This window comes from Pseudoliparis swirei, chromosome 6 (genome assembly GCF_029220125.1).
Source record: "Pseudoliparis swirei isolate HS2019 ecotype Mariana Trench chromosome 6, NWPU_hadal_v1, whole genome shotgun sequence".
Taxonomy (NCBI): domain Eukaryota; kingdom Metazoa; phylum Chordata; class Actinopteri; order Perciformes; family Liparidae; genus Pseudoliparis; species Pseudoliparis swirei.
Genome location: NC_079393.1, coordinates 13,677,965 through 13,704,185, shown reverse-complemented (window position 1 = coordinate 13,704,185; position 26,221 = coordinate 13,677,965). Strand labels below are relative to the sequence as shown.

Sequence of the window (26,221 nt, the reverse complement as noted above, 5' to 3'; positions counted from 1 at the left end):
TTGAATCCAGTCTTCCACTCATCCCTTTTCTTATTCTAACCAAGTGATATGCATTTCTTAAATCCAACTTGGTGAATATCTTGGCCGTTTGAAGCAGTTCAAAAGCAGATGACATGAGTGGCAGAGGATAGCGGTTCTTCACCGTAATGTCATTTAGTGGACTGTAGTCTATGCAAGGTCTCAGAGACCCGTCTTTCTTTCCCACAAAAAAGAATCCCGCTCCGGCTGGAGACGATGAAGGACGGATAATCCCTGATTTGAGTGAAGAGGAGATGTATTCATCCATTGCTGTTCTCTCAGGTCTCGAAATCGAGTAAAGTCTCCTCTTGTGAATGGGGCTCCTGTAAGAGATCAATGGGACAGTCAAAATCTCGGTGAGGAGGTAGCGACAAGGCTTTAGACTTGTTAAAAACTTCCTTTAAATCATGGTAACAGGAAGGTACCTTCTGTAGATCAGGATAGTCAGGGTGATCTATAATGATCCTACTAGAGTCTGTTGGTGCATTAACAGGTTGCGAAAGTTTACACCTGCCCTTACAATCCTCTCCCCATTCCTTAACTTTCCCTGAAAGCCAGTCTATGTGAGGATTGTGGATCTTCAGCCAAGGAAACCCCAAAATAATCGGGTACTGAGCCGACTCAAAAATATGAAATTGCATGCTCGGTATGGTCCTTATTTATAGTAATCCGTATGGGCTCAGTGCAATGGGTAACTGTGAACAACAAGCGGCCGTCTAAGGCACTGGCACTAACAGGATGAGATAGCGGGACAGTTTTATTTTAGCTGTTTGACTAGGCCCCAGTCTATAAGGCTTTCGTCAGCCCCTGAGTCTATTAACACACCCTGGTCAATGGTCTGATTGTTAATACAAATGTCTACCTGAGTAACAGGTCGAGGAGGAAGTCTGCGAAACTTGCTCACCAGCGCCCTCCTTTTGACTGGTGAGCACGATCTTTCCGGCATGAAGCGAGTTGATGACCCGGCTGGCCGCAGTAGAAACAGCAACCCTCCGTGACGGCGCTGCCTCTCCTCCAGCGAAAGCCTGGTTCTTCCAAGCTGCATGGGTTCACCGAGTCATTCGAAGTGTAGTCCTCTGATGGTCCGGTAACATGAGCTGGAAATCCTCAGCTGGCGGCGACCCTCCGAGGCGAATTCTGGAAGCTGGGAATAACAACTCGGTTGCGTCGACGCCTGGTCTCTCTTTCCCGAAGACGGTTATCGATCCGGATGGCCACAGCGATGAGGGATTCCAGATCCCGGGGTGTCTCCAATGGAGCCAGCTGGTCCTTTATCGGTTCCGAAAGTCCTGTCATGAAGGCGTCACGAAGAGCCGGAACATTCCATCCGCTGTCCGCTGCTGCTGTACGAAACTCGATGGCATAATCAACCACCTGACGGTTGAGCTGACGTATTTGAAACAGTCTTCTGCTGGCCTCCGTAGCAGGCGATGAGTGGTCAAAAATGCGGCTCATAGTCTCTATGAAATCGGCCAATGAGTAACATAGTTCGGTGTCTCTAGACCATTCTGCAGTAGCCCAGGCTGCAGCTCTTCCGTTAAATGAGACACAATAAACGCCACTTTACCATGCTCAGATAAAAAAGCTGCTGGGTTGTGTTGGAAATGCAGATCACACTGTACCAGAAAGGCTCTGCAATTCGAAGAGTCTCCGGAAAATCTCTCCGGAAGAGCCAGCCGTAAAGGGGAAGAAACAGCCTGACCTGGGTAGTCAGCTGGAGTTTTGACAGGCAAACTCTCAGCTGTGGATGACGTCACCGGAGGAGCAGTCTGTTGATGAGTGAAAAAATTATTCATTTGGGCAACCAGTTGTTGCATCTGTGTAGATAATTCTTCCTGAACCCCGGCCTGGCGTCCTCTCAGCTCTTGTATTTCCTGGCTGACTTTGTCCAGCTTTTCCTCGTGATGAAAAATCGTCACGCCCTGTACCGACAGAGCGGCGTGAAGCGTTCTTGGGTCGGCTGGGTCCATAATGGTCAGTTCGTTCTGTTACGAACTCAGACACTTAGGAAGTAGGACCCAATTGCACGACCCGGGAGCCAGAGATAAAGTATTTGTAAGTACTTTATTTTTCAGTTCTGCAGTGAGCAAATGAAAGCGCTCACGTAGTGAGGGATCAAAAACTTTTCAAGAGCACAAAATACCCTGACCTGATCATGGCAAAAGACAAGACGAACTGACAAGGAACACTGGGAGACAGGGGAATTTAAGCACATGGTAACAAGACACAGGTGGGACCAATCAGGGGCGGGGCTGACACTGATGAGCATAGGAGACAGGTGGGATGACAGGTGAAAACAATCAGGAAGCCTGGAATGAGAGAAAGCTAACATAAATGACCTGAACCTCTCTAGCATATCTGTCGGTGCACAACAGTGAGTCTGTTCCATGAGTCTGTTCCGTGAGCCTGTTCCATGAGCCTGTTCCATGAGTCTGTTCCATGAGTCTGTTCCATGATTCTGTTCCATGAGTCTGTTCCATGAGTCTGTTCCATGATTCTGTTCCATGAGTCTGTTCCATGAGTCTGTTCCATGAGCCTGTTCCATGAATCTATTCCATGATTCTGTTCCGTGATTCTGTTCCATGAGCCTGTTCCATGATTCTGTTCCATGAGTCTGTTCCATGAGTCTGTTCCGTGAGCCTGTTCCATGATTCTGTTCCGTGAGTCTGTTCCATGAGTCTGTTCCATGAGTCTGTTCCATGAGTCTGTTCCATGAGTCTGTTCCATGAACCTGTTCCATGAGTCTGTTCCATGAGTCTGTTCCATGAACCTGTTCCATGAGCCTGTTCCGTGAGTCTGTTCCATGAGTCTGTTCCATGATTCTGTTCCATGAGTCTGTTCCATGAGTCTGTTCCATGAGTCTGTTCCATGAGTCTGTTCCGTGAGTCTGTTCCATGAGCCTGTTCCATGAATCTATTCCATGATTCTGTTCCGTGATTCTGTTCCATGAGCCTGTTCCATGATTCTGTTCCATGAGTCTGTTCCGTGAGTCTGTTCCGGGAGTCTGTTCCGTGAGTCTGTTTCGTGAGTCTGTTCCGTGAGTCTGTTCCATGAGCCTGTTCCATGAGTCTGTTCCATGAGACTGTTCCATGAGCCTGTTCCATGATTCTGTTCCGTGAGTCTGTTCCATGAGTCTGTTACATGAGTCTGTTCCATGAGCCTGTTCCATGATTCTGTTCCGTGAGTCTGTTCCATGAGTCTGTTCCGTGAGTCTGTTCCATGAGTCTGTTCCGTGAGTCTGTTCCATGAACCTGTTCCATGATTCTGTTCCATGAGTCTGTTCCATGAGTCTGTTCCGTGAGTCTGTTCCATGAGCCTGTTCCATGAATCTATTCCATGATTCTGTTCCGTGATTCTGTTCCATGAGCCTGTTCCATGATTCTGTTCCATGAGTCTGTTCCGTGAGTCTGTTCCGTGAGTCTGTTCCGTGAACCTGTTCCATGAGTCTGTTCCATGAGACTGTTCCATGAGCCTGTTCCATGATTCTGTTCCGTGAGTCTGTTCCATGAGTCTGTTCCATGAGTCTGTTCCATGAGCCTGTTCCATGATTCTGTTCCATGAGTCTGTTCCATGAGTCTGTTCCGTGAGTCTGTTCCATGAACCTGTTCCATGATTCTGTTCCATGAGTCTGTTCCATGAGTCTGTTCCGTGAGTCTGTTCCATGAGCCTGTTCCATGAATCTATTCCATGATTCTGTTCCGTGATTCTGTTCCATGAGTCTGTTCCATGAGTCTGTTCCATGAGCCTGTTCCATGATTCTGTTCTGTGAGTCTGTTCCATGAGTCTGTTCCGTGAGTCTGTTCCGTGAGTCTGTTTCGTGAGTCTGTTCCGTGAGTCTGTTCCATGAGTCTGTTCCATGAGACTGTTCCATGAGCCTGTTCCATGATTCTGTTCCGTGAGTCTGTTCCATGAGTCTGTTCCATGAGTCTGTTCCATGAACCTGTTCCATGAGCCTGTTCCATGATTCTGTTCCGTGAGTCTGTTCCATGAGTCTGTTCCGTGAGTCTGTTCCATGAACCTGTTCCATGATTCTGTTCCATGAGTCTGTTCCATGAGCCTGTTCCATGAGTCTGTTCCATGAGTCTGTTCCATGAGTCTGTTCCATGAGTCTGTTCCATGAGCCTGTTCCGTGAGTCTGTTCCATGAGCCTGTTCCATGAATCTATTCCATGATTCTGTTCCGTGAGTCTGTTCCGTGAGTCTGTTCCGTGAGTCTGTTCCATGAACCTGTTCCATGATTCTGTTCCATGAGTCTGTTCCATGAGCCTGTTCCATGAGCCTGTTCCATGATTCTGTTCCATGAGTCTGTTCCGTGAGTCTGTTCCATGATTCTGTTCCATGATTCTGTTCCGTGAGTCTGTTCCGTGAGTCTGTTTCGTGAGTCTGTTCCGTGAGTCTGTTTCGTGAGTCTGTTCCATGAGTCTGTTCCATGAGCCTGTTCCATGAGCCTGTTCCATGAGCCTGTTCCATGAGTCTGTTCCGTGAGTCTGTTTCGTGAGTCTGTTCCGTGAGTCTGTTCCGTGATTCTGTTCCATGAGCCTGTTCCATGATTCTATTCCATGAGCCTGTTCCATGAGTCTGTTCCATGAGTCTCTTCCGTGAGCCTGTTCCATGAGTCTGTTCCGTGAGTCTGTTCCATGATTCTGTTCCATGAGCCTGTTCCATGAGTCTGTTCCATGAGTCTGTTCCATGAGCCTGTTCCATGAGTCTGTTCCATGAGTCTGTTCCATGATTCTGTTCCATGAGTCTGTTCCATGAGTCTGTTCCATGATTCTGTTCCATGAGTCTGTTCCATGATTCTGTTCCATGAGTCTGTTCCATGAGTCTGTTCCATGAGTCTGTTCCATGATTCTGTTCCATGAGCCTGTTCCATGAGCCTGTTCCATGAGTCTGTTCCGTGAGCCTGTTCCATGAGCCTGTTCCATGAGTCTGTTCCATGAGTCTGTTCCATGAGTCTGTTCCATGATTCTGTTCCATGAGTCTGTTCCATGATTCTGTTCCATGAGTCTGTTCCATGAGTCTGTTCCATGAGTCTGTTCCATGAGTCTGTTCCATGATTCTGTTCCATGAGTCTGTTCCATGAGTCTGTTCTATGATTCTGTTCCATGAGTCTGTTCCATGATTCTGTTCCATGAGTCTGTTCCATAATTCTGTTCCATGAGTCTGTTCCTTCCTCTACCTGGTTGTCACGATCCTAAAATTATAACTTCTATACGATACCTGCCATAAATATCATGATACCCTATACTAGAATTCAATACAATACCATAAATCCGATAAACCATAAATACGATACTGGTATATTTAAAAAAATGTAAAGCCGAAGACGGTCTTAAAAGCTCCACAACTTAACGCCACTCGCTGTGAGAGCGCTGCGCAGCGCATTGTGTGCAGACAGTAGAGATGCACCGATCAGGTTTTTGGTGCCGATCACCGATCACTGAAATCAGTATCTGCCGATCACCGATAATACCGATCACCGATCACGGTGTTGATTGAAGCATTCTATTTATTGTGTAGCATTATTGCCTAGGACTATGAGGAAATACATATATAAAGCAACTCAAACATTAAAGAAATTACTGATTTCTTTAAACATTTAGGACTTTTACTTTGAAAAATGTCCTAATTGATACATTAAAATAGTTTGATTGCTATTGTAGGGGATTTCAGATATGTATGGAACACATCTGCATCATTCATTTCCTGGAACTCTTGGGGAAATCTATATACAGGACTTTTTTAACATACAAAAGTCTGACTTATTTTTATAAACTCTTCCTTGGTACAGTAAAAATGTTTTAATGTTAGCATAATTTAAGCTAAATCTCAGAAACGATCTATAAAGATACAAAATCAGTTCATTGTTTACTTGTATTTGTTAATGTATGATTTGTCGACATCTTATTTTGATAAACGGATGTTGTTTCACGTGGTTCTTTCCGCTAACTTTGCAAAACCGGATGTTGCCACTTAAATCCTTCCACTAACTTTATCAAAACCCTCGCGCGCTCCCGATCGAATGCGTTTACCGTGAGCATCAGTCTATAGGGGCAGACATGTGAGAGTCGGCTGAGTTGACCCAGAGATTCAACTCGGGGGACGGGGACGCCGCTCGCTGCGTGAGGATCCCCTCTTGGAACTCTCACTCTGCGGCCCTCGCCGGGCGCATCGTCTCCGTTGCGGTGCGCGGCGATTGAAACGTCTGATAGTTCTCGCAGATGTTACGTCATCTGATCGGCCGTTTTGAGAACGCCGATCAAAACCGATAATGGGAATATCGGCCGATATGGATCGGCGCCGATCAGATCGGTGCATCCCTAGCAGACAGCATTTAACGGAGCGGAGCAGCCCGTGCGCTCTGATCGAACGCTCTCTTAATGAAGTGACGGTGCTAAAAATATGCAAAATCATATCGTTTTTAACATACGGGTACTTTGTTAGTATCGAAACACCGTGCAGCATTACAGCAGTTGATGTAGCGGGCTAAAATTCAAGCTAACCTAAACCCCCAAGCGCTGTAGACATCTTAACGCTGATTGGCCAGGACTCGACACGTCCCATCAAAGATGTTTTATTGCGAAGAGCACCACATCACATTTTCTCACTGCAATCTCATAAACGCCGGCCGGCCAGTTGACCCCCCCCACCCCCCCCTACCCCAAAACAAAAACTCTTCGGATCTACACTATTCACGTAGATGACCTGTTTTGATTTCAAAATGGCGAAATTCGCCGAAAGGTGACAAGTTTGCAGGTATGGTAGTGGTTAGTCTTGAATTGGGGCCACTTGGATTGCAATCATCCAACCAGAGTGATGGTGTTTATAATTTGATTCACTGCGACAGAAAGTATGCGTTACTGAAAAGCAGAATACTGCTGAGCCTTGCCTTATGTCGTCTTTAATGTAGACAATCCCAACCAGCAGAAAGCACAAGCCCCCTTGCAGACCAATCACAGGTCCTGCTATCTCCACGTAAGATCAACACGCCACACACAAAACACAAACAGCCACAAAAAGAGTGCAACAAAAGAGATTATTTTCCCTGAGAACAGTGTCATCAACAGCATAGCCTGGCTACGATATTGGGATATGTCCTGAATTCTGCATTTGTGATACATTTCACCACAACTTCAAGTTCTTGACATCAAAATTATTCCACGATAGAAACCATCAGTATGCCAATTTCTTCTTACCTCGTCTTCTCTCTTTCTGCTCAGCGGTAGCTGTGCTTTCGCCGTATGAAACTCTGAGACCTGTTTAGACAACAGATTAAATAACAAACATTGGCCGACTATTCAAATCCCAGGTATTTGCATTTCTAGATCAAATTAGAGTTCTGTCTTAATTCTCACCCGTATAGCCTTCTCTCCCTGCTTGGTTTGTATCGCCTTCCTTCTGGTACCGCATCTTTATCAAACACAGGTGAGTATCAATATCAATGTCACGTTCTGAGTGCAACAACTCACAAAACAAACACATAAAGTCACACTAGCTCAGTTGGAAACAACTGAACGACATGATGTAATGCCAAATATGCCATTGACGTGGATCAGCTACAACAGCGTGGGCTCAAGTCCAGTAAAGGCACATTTTGATGGATCAGTATGAGCCTTATCAACCTCAATCTATTTCCAATCCATTATTTGTTGCAGTACATTCTCTGTCAAAAACACATTAATGCACAAGAAACACAGATTAAAGAATTATAATTCTTTACAAACCACCTGGCCAAAATACCATACTAAACTAGCTATAACATACTGTAGGAAACTATACAGATTACAGGGTACTATTTTTATGCACAATTTATATGAAAACATTTAATTAAATAATTCATAACAATATGTGGTGTTCAATATTACAGGAATTGAGTAAGGACTTGGGACAAACTAAATGTATTTATGATATATGATATGAAATATGATATGATATACCTTTATTCGTCCCACAGTGGGGACATTTCAAAAATCACAGCAGCTTTATTTTTCCCAACTTTCATTTGGGACATCCCAACTCTCCATATCAACAAGTCCCAACGTTTGGCTGGCCAACTCATCGGAAAAAGTCCACAAATGTCTACAAATCCCAGAGGAAAGAGTGTGTATGTGTAAACTTTACCTGGGACACAACAGAGTTGTTAATTTTTTTTATGAAGGAACAGCTTTATAATATATAATATAATACTAAAATGTGGGTTTATTTGTTTTTCACATTAAATTATCCCCACACTGATATAAGTGCCTGCAATATAACAGTTATCATAATAGCGGCCAGGTTGTGTTGTAACTCAATTTAAACTAAGTTTTGAGCTAATGGGCTGAAGTTATCTTAAATTAACTTGACACTGACATTTGGCATTTTCATTTTAGCTAACTATCATTACAGTTCTGTTATGTAACGTTAGCTAAATAGAGGAACAGTTCTGACCTCACTGTTCGTGGCATTTATTGACTGGATGAACACGCCTGTTTATTGGCATTGTTTAATGGGCCGTAGGCTATGCTGGTATTAAGGACATTAGCATAACTTTCTTACCATTATCTCCCGTGCACTGCAGTGGACGGTATCACTGCAAACAGGGGCTCCCCAGCCCCATTTCAGACAAACACTTCAACGTGTTGGCATTTATTTCATGTCGGTCTTGTGTGCACAGTGAGCCACAGAGTCCATTTGCTGGAAACTCAAACGGAACTGTACGTCTCGTGGGAGGATTATCCGGAGCTTAATCCCATTCAAACGAACGCGCGCGGTTCAGAGTTGACCAATCAGGCTCCTTGTAGGCATGACACGTGTCCCGTTCCAAACAGTAAAGATGGACCCCAGGCGCAGAACCACACAGGTGGGAATCTGATTCATATATATATATAGCAATAATTATGAAGAATTGACGAGGCATTGTATAATCACTCAAAATGTATGTGCAAATGAACATTTTGCATGAGTTTTATTTCTTGAGGTTTGTCTTAACTTCTAATAGTTAATCTTCATTTAAGATAGACAAGGCTATCTTGCAGTAAATTGTATTTGCCAACGTTTTACACAGGGTTGAACCAGATTGCACAGGCCAATACAATAGTTCCTGGTGTTTATGTGTATCTGCGTTTATTGAGATACTTTTGATATGCTGTGGGGTTCACACATTGCTTCTAGACATTATTTAGGATTTTGGGCAGATGTGTTTATTTGTATTTGTTTATTAAAAGGATCCCTATAGGTCATACCATGTCAATCAGCTAAATGTCCTGGGGCCCACATCTGATCTACACATTACATGATGATGACAGACCCAACATACCTTTAAAACTAACACGTGACTGTACTATATTCAGATTTCGTATCTGTTAACCATAGCAATCAATAACATTATGGAAAGACAATAATAATATGCCACAAAAAAATCTTCATTAGGTTCATCTGATAAACAGATGAGCAGCTTTATACAAACGTGATGCGATGTGAAAGATCCATATCCCCATCTAGTGGTCATATAAGGCACCAGCACCACCACTACATTGACCTTTCTAAAACCTCTGCGATACTTTCCCTGAGGTCCCAGGAAGCAATATTCCCTTTCTATAATGCTCTTAGCCCAAGGCTTTGTGCTGTTGCGGTCCTCACCCCGACTAGTCTTGAACTTTGAAGGGAGGAAAGCAGAGGAGGAAAATTGAAAGCATCTTTGCTTCAATGGCATAGAGGAGATGTAATGATGACTTTCTACCAACAGATGTCAGGCATAGATGAGTATTTTGGTTACAAAATATTAATAAGTAAAGAACATTTAAAAAAGAAAATACCCTAAAGGGGAATTATCATATACTATGTTGACATAATTCCTCCATTTTAAGTTGCGGGTAGGTTTAAAAGAATGTAGGTTTTAAAGAAGAAAATATTTAGTGATCATATTGTAACGAGCTAAGTGACATGTAATGTTAACCTGTTAGTATTATTAGTGTTACTGTGTTTATAGGAAGACATTGTTCAAGATAAGAATAATGGTTATTGCATTTACTGAGTTTAGGAGGTCAGTGAAGGTCTCATGACCTGTGAAGCTGTTAAACCTGTCAATCATAGCTATTTATGGGTTTAGGTGCCACAAGCAAGAGAGAGAGAGAGAGTAGTGAGGGATGCTTGTTGTTGTCCTGCTAGCCTATAGGAGAGTTAGTCGATGACCGGGAGCGCTTAGCAGTGTTGGCTGTTGTTTTTGGCCTAAGCTACGGCCCACATTAGTCTGTGTAGTTTTCACTAATAAATTGAAACAAGCAGGATAACGTAGCTTTCCTTACCAAGAGTCACTACAATGTTATCTAAAATATAGGATATGTGTAGATTTTGAGTGCAGAGAAACTACACACTATAATTATTATTATATTATTATAATTAATAATAACTAAACAATCCGCATATTATTTTACTTTTAGAATATAGTGTGCATCTTTTACAGTCAGTTATTATATTGTATGCTGAAATATGTTTGTTTGTAGATTGTTCATGTCCAGTCTCAATTTCTCTTCATTGTTATATGAAATGAATGTGAAAGATTAAGTCTCATTACCATACATCAGATATGTATCCGATTTAGTACCACAAACGTTCAACGTGTGAATGTGAAAAGGTATTGGTCACAGAAATGTGCCTGCCTTTATGCAGCAGCAGCAGTGCCACATTGTTACACAATGGAGGAGAACACTAAATGGCACTGTGTACAAACATAAATAAATAAAATTTAAAATTAATATAATTATTAATAACTGCTAATATAGGACCAAGAAGAAGAAAAAAATCATAATATACATAAGTGTGATCATTATAAATGTCCTCTTTATCATTTTTATTAACCCTTGTGTTGCCTTAGGGTCATTTTGACCCGAATCAATATTACACCCTCCCCCCGCCTTTGGGTCATTTTGACCCGATTCAATGTTTCACCCTCCTGTTACCTTTATATTTACTAACATATTTTACCATTTGGGTTCAATTTGACGCCAGCAATTAAAACCTCCAGAAAATTATTAGAATTAATATTGTTTTCCAAGTTTAAGTGTGAGGCACTTTATGTTTGTTTGTTGACTACCGAAAGAACACAGACATTAAACATTGAATGGGGTCAAATTAATCCTAAAGCGGGGGGAGGGTGTAATATTGATTCGGGTCAAAATGACCCTAAGGCAACACAAGGGTTAAGTAAGTTTCGTACGGTCCTTTGGAAAGAATATATATTGTTGTTGTTGTTGTTGTTGTGTTATATTCCAGAGCAAAGGGTGGCAGTAACGCTTTTCTTTTAGCAGCTTGTGTTCGAGGCCACGAAGAAGAAGTAGGCTAACCAGTAGCCAGCTAGCGCCACCAGTTGCTGTTGTAATGTTAGCAAGTCAAGCCGGGGAGGACTGCTTTAGAAAGCCGGTGGTGGGCTGCACAACTGCCGCTAAAGCATTCGGATAAGGTAAATGGATACAGACAGACTTTTAAGAAGTATGTTATCCTTTATAACTGATCATTAGTATGTATGTATGCGTTGTCAATCCCACGAGCCAGTGTAACGGGCTATATGTAACGAGCTTCATTGCCGACATCTGGGTAAACGTCAGAACCTGCTAGCATTAGCTGTCGTTAGCATTAACTAGTTGTTTATTCTGCCTTCAAGTGCTCCTTGTGAACTTTGTTTACCTACATCATTTGTAAATAAAGCTTTCTGAACTCTCACCATAATGACGTCACAATTCATTGTCCCGAATTGATCAACGCAACGTTCACTGTCGGATTGAATTTAATATTTAATGTTAGATATAATCGCATGAATAGGTGTTTGATTAACTACAGAACTGTTGATAGCTTTGTATACTGGTAACATAACGCTACTCGTTATTTTTTAAATGCAACATTTAAAGCATTATGCAGCGAGTTTAGGGCGCTCTCCCCTGTGCGGTTTAAACAAACTTCAGAGAGTTTGCGTGTTGGTTCGTTGAGGTGAGGTTTAGTGTGAGAGCTACACGTCAACAACCACTCTGAGCCATCAAACAAGTGAACTCTGGTGTAATTTGTTTGTGGTTCAAACGCAAAGCCGACCAACCAGTCATATTGCGCACGTGTCTTGCGAGCACACGCTATACACGGATAGACTTGTTACTAATGGATCTCGTTGAGCTCTTTGTGACCACAGCAGTAAAACAAGAACATTTAAACGTTTTGTGTTTGACACGTGCACTCACAATGTGCCTCTTTGGTAACATAGGTCATGACTTGTAGACGCGTTTTTTCCTAGACTCGTACAAGTAGATAACACAGTGAGGTGGGTTGAGCAGGCTCTATAGTCATTCAGATGAAGTGGCCTAAGCCGATATCATGTATGTTAGGCCAGGTTGAGTCGAAAGTATCCGCTCTTCACTTGGGCGAGACAGATTAAAGCCACATTTGTTCAGGGCTGGGGAATTGTGTCATGGGGTCCGGTAGAGTCGTGCCGGGACAGCTTGATACCCAATGTGGGACCTAAAGTTAGGTCAAACATAATTTAACATGAGTGCTGGGGTGCCAGAGGAGTGCTCATCCGATGTCATATGTTTTAGATGTTTATGTTACTGTGTATTAATTAATGTAGGTTTGTGTTGAACAGGTTCAGTTGCTGCCGTCCTTTAGCATTCAGCAACGACTCTTTCTAGAGGCAGCTATGCGAGTGTACTAATGGGTCTTGAGCCTTTTCTAAAAGACACATGAAGGAAGAACATGAGAAACCCTGCTCCATTACACAAGGCAGTGGGGCAAAGGCTAGCTGGAAGTATGCATCAACAAGCCTGACATATATATATATATATATATATATTGAACTTGGGATATCCTTACAGGCTGGTGCTTCATCATGTGGCGGGGGGAGCACATTTCACCGGCTTTCCAGGCCCCGGTGGACGTCCACGCCAGTGCAGATGGCCAGGTTTACATGTTCAATAGGAGGCCCAATGAGTCTACTGTATCTTCAGATGATGAGGAACTCGATATCATGGAGATGAGGCCGTGGGTTTTACCAGATCAGGAGCAGGGCTGTCTGAGGAACATCCAGCTGCTGGAGCGTGAGGTACTAGATGGTGACAACCTCAACAAGCTTGCACTGCGATATGGCTGCAAGGTAAATATGTTGTATAGTCACTGAAATCCTTACTGGTGTTGATCTCTTCCAAGTGTTGACATTCCTGTTTCTGTCAACAGGTGGCGGATATAAAGCGGGTGAACAACCTTATGCAAGAACAAGATTTATTTGCTTTGAAATCTATCAAAATACCTGTTCAGAAACACAGCTTTCTAACAGAGATGTACACAGACCTAAGCAACCCTCAAGAAGAAATGCCACATTCATCCACCACACTCATGAAGCCTCAGGACCGAGCCAGAGCCCAACCACACCTGCAGGAGGTCACAGACTTCCTAATGGAGGTGGACCACAATATTGAGAAACTGATTCAGACCACAAACAATCAAGATGATGATGATGATTTATTGGATAACTCGGAGAAACAGCAGAGGTTTGGTTTAACAGGGCAGCAGTTGACCAGTCCAGGTGCAGACTGGGGCATCCAGTGGTGGAACGCTGTGGTCGCCATGCTGCTGATAGGCATCGTCCTGCCATTGTTTTACGTGATTTATTTCAAGACAAAAGATAATGGGGTAGTTAATGATAGTGGTGCTTTACAGTTATACACCACCTCTTCAGACTCATCGGGGGCGGGCCTTGGTACAAGAGGACCGGAGCATTTTCAAGAACCAGGATAGTGCAGATAATAATAATTGTTATAACTGTACCGTTTGACGGAAGCAAGTGACAATCGAGATAAAGCCGAATTTTAACAATGTATTGTGCAATACCCTCATGTGTCAGCAGATTTTACCTTTTTATATTTTGTACTTTCAGAACTGGCATGTTTGATGAAGATACTTTAGTGATTTTCTTGAACAAAAATTGCTGCACTGTCCTTATTTTCTCTTGACAATTTAGGACGCCAACATGTTATCAAACAGCCTTCAAAGCTAACAGCTCCCTGAAATCTGTGATCCTTTGGTTTGAGAAACAGTTGTTTGTTGGGATCACAGTTCCTTCTTCCTTCCCACGGTTGAGATATTAAATGGTTGTGTCTTGAAGTTCCTCGCATGAGACAAGCTGAGTAATTTCAAATAGTGAATGTATTTTTCTGAGGAGAAAAAATATCTGCTTTGTCGGCATTTCTGTGCTTTCCACAACTTGCCTTTCCACTGGTGCCTGTTGCCAGTATCAGTAGATCAACAAGTGTCATCATATCAGTATCATATATTAAAGCAATCTTTATAGCTGTCCCAATACAGTAATATATATTTTAAATATTTGCCTGAAAAGGAGAAAAGCATTTGAAGTGTAACTGTATTTGACATGGGTTGAAGCATTATTTGTGTGCCTTGTTTGATTGAACTTATGTGTTGCCGTGCACCTCATGCCTTCTCTCTGGCTCGGATACTGTGCCAAATGTGTAAATCGTGTTTACAGTAAGAAGTTGTTTCAATTCTTTATCCTGTTTGATCGTATGTGCTCATTTGACACCTTGCAATCTGTAATTGTCAAGGTGTTGCATTTTGAAAATGACATGACGTCATCCATAAGTTCCCTGAATTAAGTGTGAGATTTTTAAAAAGTGCCTTAAACCTTCATTGTCAGGTAGATATACGTTTACGTTGTCCGATGAATAATTCTATCCACCATAAGCGAGAGGTGAATTTACATGGCTTGACCAATGCACTTTTTAAGTCTAAGTATTTTTATTTTATGAAACTAAAAATGTGAAATTTTTCAACTTTAAAGTCAATTTGTAAACCAACTTAGATGGAAAAAGTGTACATGATGGATGTCCAAGAATGTTTTTATGTACCATGTTCCTATTTAAATATAAACTTCCCTGAAGTATCCTCTGACATGTCTTGTTTATATATTGTTGTCTCATCTTTTTGTCCAAGTCTTATCACACTTGTGTTTATTCAATTCAATTCAGTCTATTTGTATAGCCCATTTTCACAAATTAGAAATTTGTCTCAGAGTGCTTTACAATCTGTACACATAGACATCCCTGTCCCAGAACCTCACATCAGATCAGGAAAAACTCCCAAACTACCCTTCACGGGGAAAAAGGGACGAAACCTTCAGGAGAGCAACAGAGGAGGATCCCCCTCCAGGATGGACAGGTGCAATAGATGCCATGTGTACAGAATGAATCATTATACACACATTAAAACACAGTAACAACACAATCAATGAATTTGACAGAGTATGAATAGTTGGTAGTCGGCATATTCCAAGAACCAGACCTCGATGATCCATCAGGCAGATAGGATCTATGAAGTCAAAAAGACTCCGGGGTGAAAGCAGAGTTAGTAATGTACAATAGAGAGATGAAAATTCATACATAAGGAGAGAGAAAAGAAGAGAGAGGTGCTCAGTGTATCCTAAACGTCCCCCAGCAGCCTATAAGCCTATAGCAGCATCTCTAAGGGCTGGACCAGATGAACCTGATTCAGCCCAAACCATAAGCACTATCAAAGAGGAAAGTCTTAAGTCTACTCTTAAATGAGGACTGAAGGTGGAAGCTGGTTCCATAAAAGATATTGATATGTTATGCACAGACTACATGTGTATATACATATACACTACCAAAAGTTTGGAGTCACCCAGACAATTTTGTGTTTTCCATGAAAAAACTTTTATTTATCAAATGAATTGCAAAATGAATAGAAAATATAGTCAAGAAAAGGTTAGAAATAATGATTTTTATTTGAATTATTAATTTTGTTCTTCAAACCTTCAGTTTTTTAGCTTCTCTCACCAGCATAACTGTTTTCTAACCCTCCATTAGTCTTATAAGTCGATTAGCAAACAAAATGTACTACTAGAACACTGGAGTGATAGTTGCTGGAATTGGGCCTTTATACAATGTATAAGTTTATTTTGGATTAATTTAATGTTGTCTTCATTGAAAAGAATAATTAATTCCCACATGAAGCAAATTTCAAGGACTACATTTTTGTATCTACGTAAATATATATATATATATATATATATATATATATATATATATATATATGTATATATTGGCTGTTGGCTGCTCTGCACTGGCTCCCTGTAAAATCAAGAATCACTTTTAAAATTCTTCTCCTAACCTACAAAGCCTTGATTGGTGATGCTCCATCATATCTTCAGGAGCTTGTAGTACCATATTGCCCGACTAGAGAGCTGCGCTTACTAAATGCGGGCTACTTGTGGTTCCTAGAGTCTTAAAAAGTAGGATGGAAGCCAGAGCCTTCAGTTATCAAGCTCCTCTTTTATGGAACCAGCTTCCGCCTTCAGTCCGGGAGGCAGACACAGACACCTCATTTAAGAGTAGACTTAAGACTTTCCTCTTCGATAGTCTTATAGATAGGGCTCAGGTTCACCTGGTCCAGCCCCTATATGCTGCGATAGGCTTATAGGCTGCTGGGGGACATGTTAGGATACACTCAGCACCTATCTCCTCTTCTCTCTCCTTATGGACGAATTTGCGTCTCTTCATTGCACATTACTAACTCTAATTCTTCCCCTGCCTCCTGCAATGGCCCAGCTGATGCATTTTTTCCTTCCTGATCGGATGTGAGGTCCAGGGACAGGGATGTCGTATGATTGTAAAGCCCTCTGAGGCAAATTTGTTATTTGTGATTTTGGGCTATACAAAATAAACTGAACTGAATATATATATATATATATATATATATATATATATATATGTATGTATGTATATATATATATATATGTGTGTATGTGTGTGTGTGTGTATACATATACACATGATATATTGTAGAGCTAGAATATGTATATTGGCACCTTTTCTTTAAAGATATTTTAGTTTTGGTGCCTTGCAGTACCCACAATTACAAAAAGATGGCAGCATGCACAAACTGTTTCTGTGGTGTTTGTGGAGCGACGTCGACCAGTCTGACTATTTGACCGCTTTTAGTAGGACTGCATGTTGTATGATTGTACACATGATGTAAAAAAATAGGACACAATGTGGACACAAAGGTGTTAGCTTGATGCCAGTTCTTCATGTCTTGCTTGATTTGGTATTGAGAGAAAAACATTCAAAATTACATTTGTACACCCCTGGACACCACACTCAATGTTTTGAATAGGAACAGATGTATTTATAAATCAACATTTAATGCACAAAAAAACCCACCATACAATGTAGAAAACAATATAATGTCACCAGCAGGCCAAATAGCAACATGTATTGTGTTTCTTTCCCTCTCTGTGCAGAAGTCAAAGCACAAGGTCAGTACTGCTGGCACTAATAGGACGTTCATTGTCGGGCCCACAGATGCTTGTTGTAATGCGGTCTGAACCCGGATATCGTGGTGGAAAGATAGTGTACCCAAACACTGCTTTCCAAACAGCTTGTAAGTTTAAAGCCAAAACAAACATTTTACCGCGTATCTTAAAGAGATGTTTGAAGTGCTCTAGCAACTTCAAAGGACAGGGACAGATTAGGTTAGGAATAAATTAGGATGTTTGTGAATATAAATATATACATTAATTTATTATAACCATTGAAGATTTGTGAGTCATCAAACAGTACAGTCATATAGCCTACAAATGACGGGGGGAAAGCAATACATTTAGTATTTTTTAAATGTGTCTTTTGACCCAAGACTACTGGGCATTATTTCACATAAATACAAACATACAACTCGTAACATTTAACCAAACACTAAATGATATTACAATCAGAAAGGATGCAAAGTTGAAAAATCTGTGCAACCAATTCATAGACAACCTAGTTCAATCGAGCCTGTTGGACTCTAAATGTTCTGTGTGATGACGGCAAAAGCTGAAAGTGTTCAAAACAAATGTGAGAGCGGTCGGCTGTAACAAAAGCCAGAGACGACGGTCTTGGAGTATTCGCAGTTTGAAAACGTGACTCAAACATTTGAGTTTTTCTGAGACTGGAGGACAAAAGTTTAGCAGTTAAGCTCTATTGCTGCCGAGGCTCTTTGCCTTTTATTGTTCCATGACCTCAGAGCCTCATCTCATAACTACAGCTCACGAACCCTGCTCTGATCTAGCTCCAGGCCGCAGAGCCCTGGCACCCTGCCAGCTCCCAGGCTGAGTCTTATCCTACTGTTGATACATGGGCCTCCTCCCTTTTCTTTTACCTCCGACCTGAACACTTCTACTCCCTGCCTTTCTTTATTTGAAGAAATCCATTTCAAGTCTGCTCCTGTAGAGGACTGATTTACAAAATATAATCCAAATCTTACCTTTAACAAATAAGGTGTGTCTGATAAGGAATGAACAGTTCGTGCCAGTGAGCGGAAGGGTTTGTCTGACACATTATTATCAGAAGAAATGACACAAATCTGAAGATATAACTACTACTAATACAATTTAAATATATTAAGTAGACTTTTGGCTTTTGGAATATCCAAGCATGTGTATGGGTATCTTTTCAGAGGTGGTGTCACAGAAAGTCTGATTCTGAATGCAGCACATTTTTGGGGTAGAGTGTGTTATATGGAGGTGGGGGCTTAAGCGGAAGGGGCTTTCCCCCTGAACAAAGCACAACCATCCATACAGTCGGGGTGGAGGGTAAATACAGTGAAAAGATTCACGAGCAACCCGAAGCTCTGCAGCTTTAAGAAGTTTGCACACTTGAGCAGCTGGCAGCGAGCCACTTGGCCAACATAAACAGCCCTAATCCTTTTTCCAAGGAGCTTTCAACACTCATCTCTCTGGCACATCGGCCACTGACTGACTCTCTCTCTCTCTCTCTCTCTCTCACACATTCCTGTCTGTTTGTTGGAGGTCTACAGAGCCGTCACCAGGAGGCACTGTGGCCCTTGCGATGTAAATGCTGTTGAGTTCATGCTGTTGATCATTATTCACTGCTAAGGTATGTGCCTTCCTTTGATTTTCCCCTGAAGCGAACCAGGTCTCAGTTTTCACCCTTTCTTAGTGGGAATGGAGGCTTAGTTTCACGATGTCATGTTGACCTGAAGCCCACATAAGTATGGTTTGTTCATACAATTGGTGTTGACAGAAAGTAAACTGGAAACGTGCATATGGTGTTTATTTTTCACGACCACTTTTATTCAAATCAACTTTTTGGTGAAAGGTTAACAATAGCTTTCTTTTTTTAACCAGTCTCCACTTTTAATGCTAAATACAACTCATAAGCCTGCATTACAATTCGAACTTTACAATTCAGTCTCACAACAGCACCAAAGTGATATACATTTGTTTTAATCAAAAAGAAAAACATAATCTTTAGAGTTCTAAACATCATTTCAGTCTCTGTGATTACTGTGTGAGTGAGGCTAAGGTTGGTTTCACTGGGGGCAGGGACATCCAGGGTTTTGATTTCCTCAGTTCCCGGGGGGATTTGGCAGACACAGGATAATTTGTAGTGAAATTTCGAGCGCAGTTTGTTTTGCAGGTGGCTGAGACTGAAGGCAGGGCGTGGTGGGGAATGAGAGAAGCAATTTGCTGTCTTTGAATGTGTGTATTGTTGCACAGCAGTCGGTTTAGTGTTGTGCCGGTATGTGCTATGGTCGGGCCTGGACTAATGGAAGGGAGGCAGCAGCAGCATTTCATGGACAGCCCGAAGGGTTATTGAAAAGGATTTCAATAAAATACATTTTATTATTTGATGAATTTGACAAGAGGGGCAAGAGGGGAAGGGGGGGGGGGCTTTTCAATATGTGAGAGCGGTCACTAGACAACACAACAGGAGAGTGCATTGGAAGGTCCTCACCAGAAGACATTTCAGTCTCACATGCTTCGGAGTGGATTCCATTAAAAGCTCTTCTCTTTGAATCGCTAGCCAGAATTTCTATGTGTAAATCCATGCCAGATGTTACAGCACCACTCCAAGAACACACAAGGTGTCGAGGAAAGAGCTAAGACTTTTTAAATTGGTTTTCTCAGCATATATCTTCAGTCTCATGAGAAACATGTTTGTGCTTTAAAAACTAATCCAAGAGAATACAGAAATATGCTATCAAGGAATATTTAACCACCAATGTTTTTTCTCTTTGTTCTTTTTTTACGGAGGGGATGTTGGAGTTGAATCTGAATGCACATTATATTGTATGCATGCTGTATGTGATCCCTTAAGTCTGACTGTGTAAATAAGGGATCATCTAGAGACGCAGCTGGCTGGAGAATGTGATGTTCTGTCACTCATGTTCCGGCAGGGGCGGCTGTTTTTATTTCGCCCCCGCTGTGGAGGAACCAATTGTGCAGCACCTGTTTTACATTCCAGCCGGAGTTTGAGAGGTCTTCACCCGAGGGACGCGCTCAGTCAAACTACAGAGTATATGGAGAGAGAGAGAGAGAGAGAGAAAGAAAGAGGAATGTAGTCTATCCTATTGACATCTCCAGTATTTGTATGAACTGTACAAACCGCACAATAAACATTTTCACAGACTATTTATGAACTATGTGTTCTAATAACTATTGAATGAATAAGTTTCAACTATAAGTTACATTTGGTATAAGAACATTAAGGGTAAAAAGATAATGTGGATGTTGAATATTAATATAAAGTAACATTCAATTAGATAGTTTCAATGTTTAAATTACATAATATTAAAAAGACATTTGATTAAAAATTCTGTGAAGTAAATGTGTTAAAAGATGTACTAATGAAGAAATGTTGCACAGTATTGTACCTCTTCATGGTTTTCCTAGATACCCCGAATCAAGGTGAATGTACTTTATAGACACTTCAGGGGTAAATTTGCAAAAGTTGGCAAAATTGTGAAGGAATAAGGCAAGACATTAGCATTTTTTGCAGCCTATGTTGTTTAAATATGAAACGGCCCCTTAGCTCATATGGTAAGACATTAGAAATGACCAATTAAAAAAACAAAAACAACAATAGCTGTAACGAGATGCCTAGCTTGGTCATTTTTTAATGTAATGATTACTGTCTATACTGATACATTTAAATCTAATTATTAGAAATACTATACAGCCATGAAGAAGGTTAGTGGCAAAAAATCAAGTAAATATTTTTATCTGAATCACACATATGGAAATACTTTCCTTTTAATGCTGCGGGATTTTCCTCTATTGTCCTCACATTCTTTGACTTTTCGAGCTGTCTTACATATTCTCTTGAACATAATGATACTTCTGATGTACTCAGAAAATAGCACACAGTACTAATACATACTGTACTCCCCTATCAACTTTATTATTGTTACTATAACTAAATATTAGTCATATGTTTTAAGATACATTATAATACCACTCAAAGAATTGTCATCAAATACAAAACACTGTACATTTCAAATTCCCTTAAAAATCTGTTCAGAATCAGAACCTTTTATTGCCAAGTGTGTTTTCACATACAAGGAATCTGTCCTGGCGAACATGAACATTGAACAAGACGTCGACTAACTCGACTCAGGGCTTTCCTATTTGATGGTTGAGTTTTTGATTTTCATTCTGAGGAAAGCAAAGAAACTAGCTTGTTTTTTTGCAGAATTGGCTCAAGAATATATTTAAGTTTTTCTTACAGTATGTCAACAATTTAAATAACAGTATCTTATCTTAAGTAGTGTAACTGAGATCATATAAACTCTTGCATATACACTTGCAGTCTATTGTGTCCTTGTGGCTGCAAAGGACAATGTAAAATGTTGGCAGGAGGACCGAATCCTCTGAGACAGGCATGGATGAGGACGGGATAATGGGTTGGACATGCTTCTCTAAATCACTGGATGTAACTAAACAGAGCACCTGATTGGCTCGATGGAGCACAACAAGACATAAACAGGAGGCCCATTATTGGTTCTCAGTACTCTGATAGCATTTTACCCCTGCAGTGCTTAGGAAATGAACCTCTTATCTGCCCCCTCTAAATGTATGCATCCAAAGAGACCGTATAGCTTCACTGGCACAAACACTGAATAGAGGTCAAACAAAGACTTTCCAGTTAGTTAGGAACCATGAAACCAGAAATTAATTGATACAATATGGATACATAATGATTAACGATGCACCATGGAATCCATTATAAACATTACAATTAATCACAAGGATATTACGAGAGGTAATCAAGTGTAAATTGTTTGAAAAGAGTGAATGAAGATTTTAATTTTTCCATTAGGGGAATGAATGATGTTTTCTCATATCCTTCTCTTTCACTAGCTTGTATGCTTGTCGATTAACACTTTAAACTCATTTCTTTTAATAACTGGCAAAAAAAACTATTTTTCTTTATATTTTCAGCCTTTGTTCATTTAAAAGCTTCATACAAAATCTGGCCTATGAATCTGAGCTGCAGAAGTGTGTGTGTGTGTGTGTGTGTGGGGGGGGTGTGTGTGTGTGTGTGTGTGTGTGTGTGTGTGTGTGTGTGTGTGTGTGTGTGTGTGTGTGTGTGTGTGTGTGTGTGTGTGTGTGTGTGTGAAGCAGCAGTGTCAGACCAGGTGCAGTGTGCGCAGTCCTCCAGTCTCAGACACAATTTATACGATAATTCCTGGCGGATAATTCGTAGCTCCCCACTGCCAGATGAACTCTATTAAAACTGAATGGTTGTTCAACTGAGGCTGGAATGCCCCTCACACAATGGTGGAGGATTCCTGGAATTAAAATTATGTTTTTGTTCCACGGTTTTATATTTTTCGCACAAATACTTTTGGGGGTTTTGAGAATCAAGGGAGGATAATGCAAGTCTGCACACTGTCGCCACCACAAGTAACTATAACAATGTTGTGGACATATATATAGGGAAAACACAATATTGCAGTAATCATGCCAGGACACACACTATAACTATATCATTAGTTTTGAAGATGACTTGGGTAATGAGAACCATTTGCTGCTGGACTCCATCATCTCTGTGAGGGGATTGGCTCAATACTCTGCTCATCCCTCTGAAGTCCTTAAAAACATTCAAAGCATGTCACGCTGAGAGATGCCGAATTTCCTGCCATTCCCAGATGTTCCTGTGCAGATGTTCTCAGAGCAGGCTTTCAAAGGAAAAAGTGCTTGCGTGCAAAAGTTGCGCTCATGTTTGCAGTTGCTCACACGTCCAAGAAAAAGTTGCCGTTTGAAAGTCCGATCTTAAAACACACCAAAGATTGCACACGCCCAAAATGAGGTATGAAACGGCAAAATATTTTGTTTTTGTCCTTTTTCTATTTTTATTTTCTATAAATAAAAAGATACATGTGGTAAATAAGTGGTTTTTAATGTGTGTTAATGTTTTTAAGAGCATAGAGGATGTTTTGATGTGGTAGTTAGTCTCAAGTGTTGGCCATGACAAGACCACGTCTTATCTTGCATTTCACACTTTACTAACACAACCAAGTGGGAGATAGTGACTCGTGTCAGGCGAAGCATGATGAGTTCAAACAAAGTTAATCCAGACAAGATAGAGGACTTGGTCAACAAAGAGAATGGACACAAGGAGCAAGCACCTATCTCTCACCGCCTGGCTCACAAAGCTGCCTGACATGGGGAAGTACTTGTCAGCCGTTGCCTTTGGCGAGCGGCTCCCGATCCGAGGTCGGATAAAGACACAGTGACAGGCCGAAGACTTAACGTGACCTTGAGAAATATTTGACATTGGGGAGGCAGACCAAAACTGTCTGTGGATGGACCGATGTGAGACCTTTCAATTAAAAGAATGAATTGTATGATGGCAAGCTACACCGAATCACAGTTTATATTCTGAGATGCTGTATCGATGCCAGAATAAGCGAACTGACCCGTGTGTTTGTGTGTCCACAGTCAGCTTGATTGGCCTTTAACTGTGCTCTGCAGTTTATGGACGCGGACTGATCTTTCAGCAGATTACAACAATCAAAGCCAGTGTATAAACTGAGGGCTATGAGTGTTGTTCTTCTGCATGTGAAGGGGAACATTAAATGTGCAGGACAACAACAACATGAACATATGGACTCAAGTAGGGTCCAGCAAAGGATATGCAGTCCGCTAGCTAATCTCCTAATATAGCTGTACAAATATTTCTTGAGGTCAGTGCTGTGTCGGTAAAAGGCAGAGCAGATCATCAGTGTGTTGTATTATTATTATTATTATTATTATTCATAATTCTAGCATGGATAAAGACACATCACATGATTAAACAGACATATTGGACCTTGGAAAAAGACAACCAATGTACCAGGGGAATCTGAGGGAACTTTCTAACTGAGCTATTGAAATAGTGTAAGTAGGTCACGGCCTGTCAAATATTTATAAGAAGTTATTTTGAGGATATCCTTTCCTTTTTGTAGTCACTGATACAAGAACTCAATCCACTCAGGCACCTTTCCTCAACATTACCAGAGACGTTCATCAGCTCTGATGAAGGGTGTCACACAGGTACTGTTGTATCAATAAACTGAGTTAGTAAGCCAGCTAATCACTTTTCAACTGTGCGTGTAGTTGTGTACCCCTTTAATAGTACCAAGATAGCAATCAGGATTAAGGGAATATGTCCCTTGAGAAATGGAAGCACATTATTCTCCATGTGCCTCTTAGCTCCAAGATAAACATACAAGCAGACCCAGACTTGTGTACAGAGAAAGATCATAGTCGGGTGAGCTTTACATTTGTGCGCTGGTCGAAGTTAATACTGGTAAATATTCAAGCAAGAGTTAAACATGCATTTGTTCTTGTGTAAACGAAGGATTAACAAACTGGTAAAATATGTATTACAGGAAAGTAGAGTGTTTTCTTTCAACCAAATATAAAGGTCCAATATGTAAGGCACATGCTCCAAACAAATAGGAGATATCACTTAAGCTCAACTATATATGAAGAAGAAGAAATAGTACACTGCAGTGCAAGAATATGCTAAATTTGACCATACTGCTAAAACTCTGTTATAATCTTCTTGTATTGTGTTTACTGTGCCAATAACCAGGTTATGTATGATCCAAGTATGTTTTAAATGCTTAATTTTTCAAAAACTTTAAAATAAAGTGATGGACTGATCTTACATATTGCACCTTTAAGGTATTTATTGACCCAGCAGGAAATATGTTTTTACAACCTGCACATGTCTCAATCAAACATTCTGATTTGAGACATGGAGAAGCACATGATGTGCTCGCCTTGTGTCCCAACTCCTTAATTTGAATATAACGCCTTGCACAATCCCACTCACAATGTTTTTCCTCATTATTGAATTGATATCATTTTCCTCCTGTTGATGTGCTTTTTTGACCTGATTCGTGGTCCCACGCATACAGCTGCAGCAGAGGAAGGAATGGAAAACATGATTCCTTTCTTTGCTTCGAAGTACGGCTTACACAGACTGTGTGTGTGTGTGTTTGAGTGTGTATGTGTGTGTGTCAAATGTCTGACAATGAAGCCTAACAACACACTGTAACCTGATGCAAAAGGTCCGACTTTGTTCTCCACTTGAAAATCAGTCACTCAAATGAGTGGGCAGGTGTGTTCAGCTCCATGGCCTGTAACTACCAGCCTGTAGTACTTTTACAGCTGTGGCAGTTAGGCAGTCATTGAGTCTTTCAGTAAGTGAAACTCTGACCGGCAAGCGGTAATTGAGGGCGTTTGAGTCCGTCCTGTTTGACAAAATGTGAAAATTGTGTAGCTGAAAAGAAAAGGTCTGATCAGTAAGTAAAGAAAAGGAGAATAGCAGTAAGGTAACTAAGAACGGGACTGCATGGCTGCTTACTCAGCATCTCAGTCATCATTCAAAACTGTATTTTGTTATTTTTAAACCCCACTAGCGAAGTGGCTCTCGGGGTGGCAATATTGTTTTGGTGCACCGCTTTGTTGTGACTAAAATATCTCAACAACTGTTGAATGGATTGCCATGGACAGATGCAGAGGCTTTCATGGACCCCAAAGGATGAACCTTAAATAGTTTGGTGATTGATGCTGAGCACAGATCTGATACCAGTGTTTAGTTAACAAGCACATACGATCATGCTTGTTATGTGTTAGGCAACATCAATGATCATTTATACTTGGTATTTGTATGTGTCTTAGTGATGCAAAGTAAACCACGTGTTCTGTTCACAACTTGTTAGAGGAGGGGCTGAGCCTCTTCATTGTCACCCCTCGGTTCTCTTTGAAAACACAGAGGTTTCTGAGGTGTTCTCCACGTCTCCTCAGGTCTTATTGAAGCCCCTCTTAGCACGGCAATGAGTGAGTGACAACAGCGTCCCAGAGATAAGAGCAGAGC

General features: G+C 41.2%; 1 protein-coding gene across 3 annotated transcripts; it reads left to right on the top strand.

Moving 5' to 3' along the window:
- Positions 1-11,155: 11,155 nt before the first annotated feature.
- lysmd4 (LysM, putative peptidoglycan-binding, domain containing 4) lies at positions 11,156-14,936 on the top strand. Of its 3 annotated transcripts, none has more exons than XM_056416753.1 (4): positions 11,156-11,457; positions 12,625-12,786; positions 12,854-13,131; positions 13,212-14,936. In XM_056416753.1, the coding sequence occupies exons 2-4, from the start codon at positions 12,735-12,737 to the stop codon at positions 13,770-13,772; spliced, it is 891 nt and encodes a 296-aa protein (XP_056272728.1). In that variant the 5' UTR covers positions 11,156-11,457; positions 12,625-12,734; the 3' UTR covers positions 13,773-14,936. The 3 variants fall into 3 exon arrangements, with proteins under 3 accessions (XP_056272728.1, XP_056272727.1, XP_056272729.1); XM_056416752.1 differs by having other exon boundaries at positions 11,156-11,486; positions 12,610-12,786; XM_056416754.1 differs by lacking the exon at positions 12,625-12,786.
- Positions 14,937-26,221: the final 11,285 nt, after the last annotated feature.

Coding starts and splice junctions, on each gene's coding strand:
- lysmd4 (XM_056416753.1), top strand. CDS start 12,735: ATGAGAAACCCTGCTCCATTACACAAGGCAGTGGGGCAAAGGCTAGCT. Junction 12,787..12,853: donor GGGGCAAAGGCTAGCTGGAA/GTATGCATCAAC, acceptor ATATCCTTACAG/GCTGGTGCTTCATCATGTGG. Junction 13,132..13,211: donor CACTGCGATATGGCTGCAAG/GTAAATATGTTG, acceptor TTCTGTCAACAG/GTGGCGGATATAAAGCGGGT.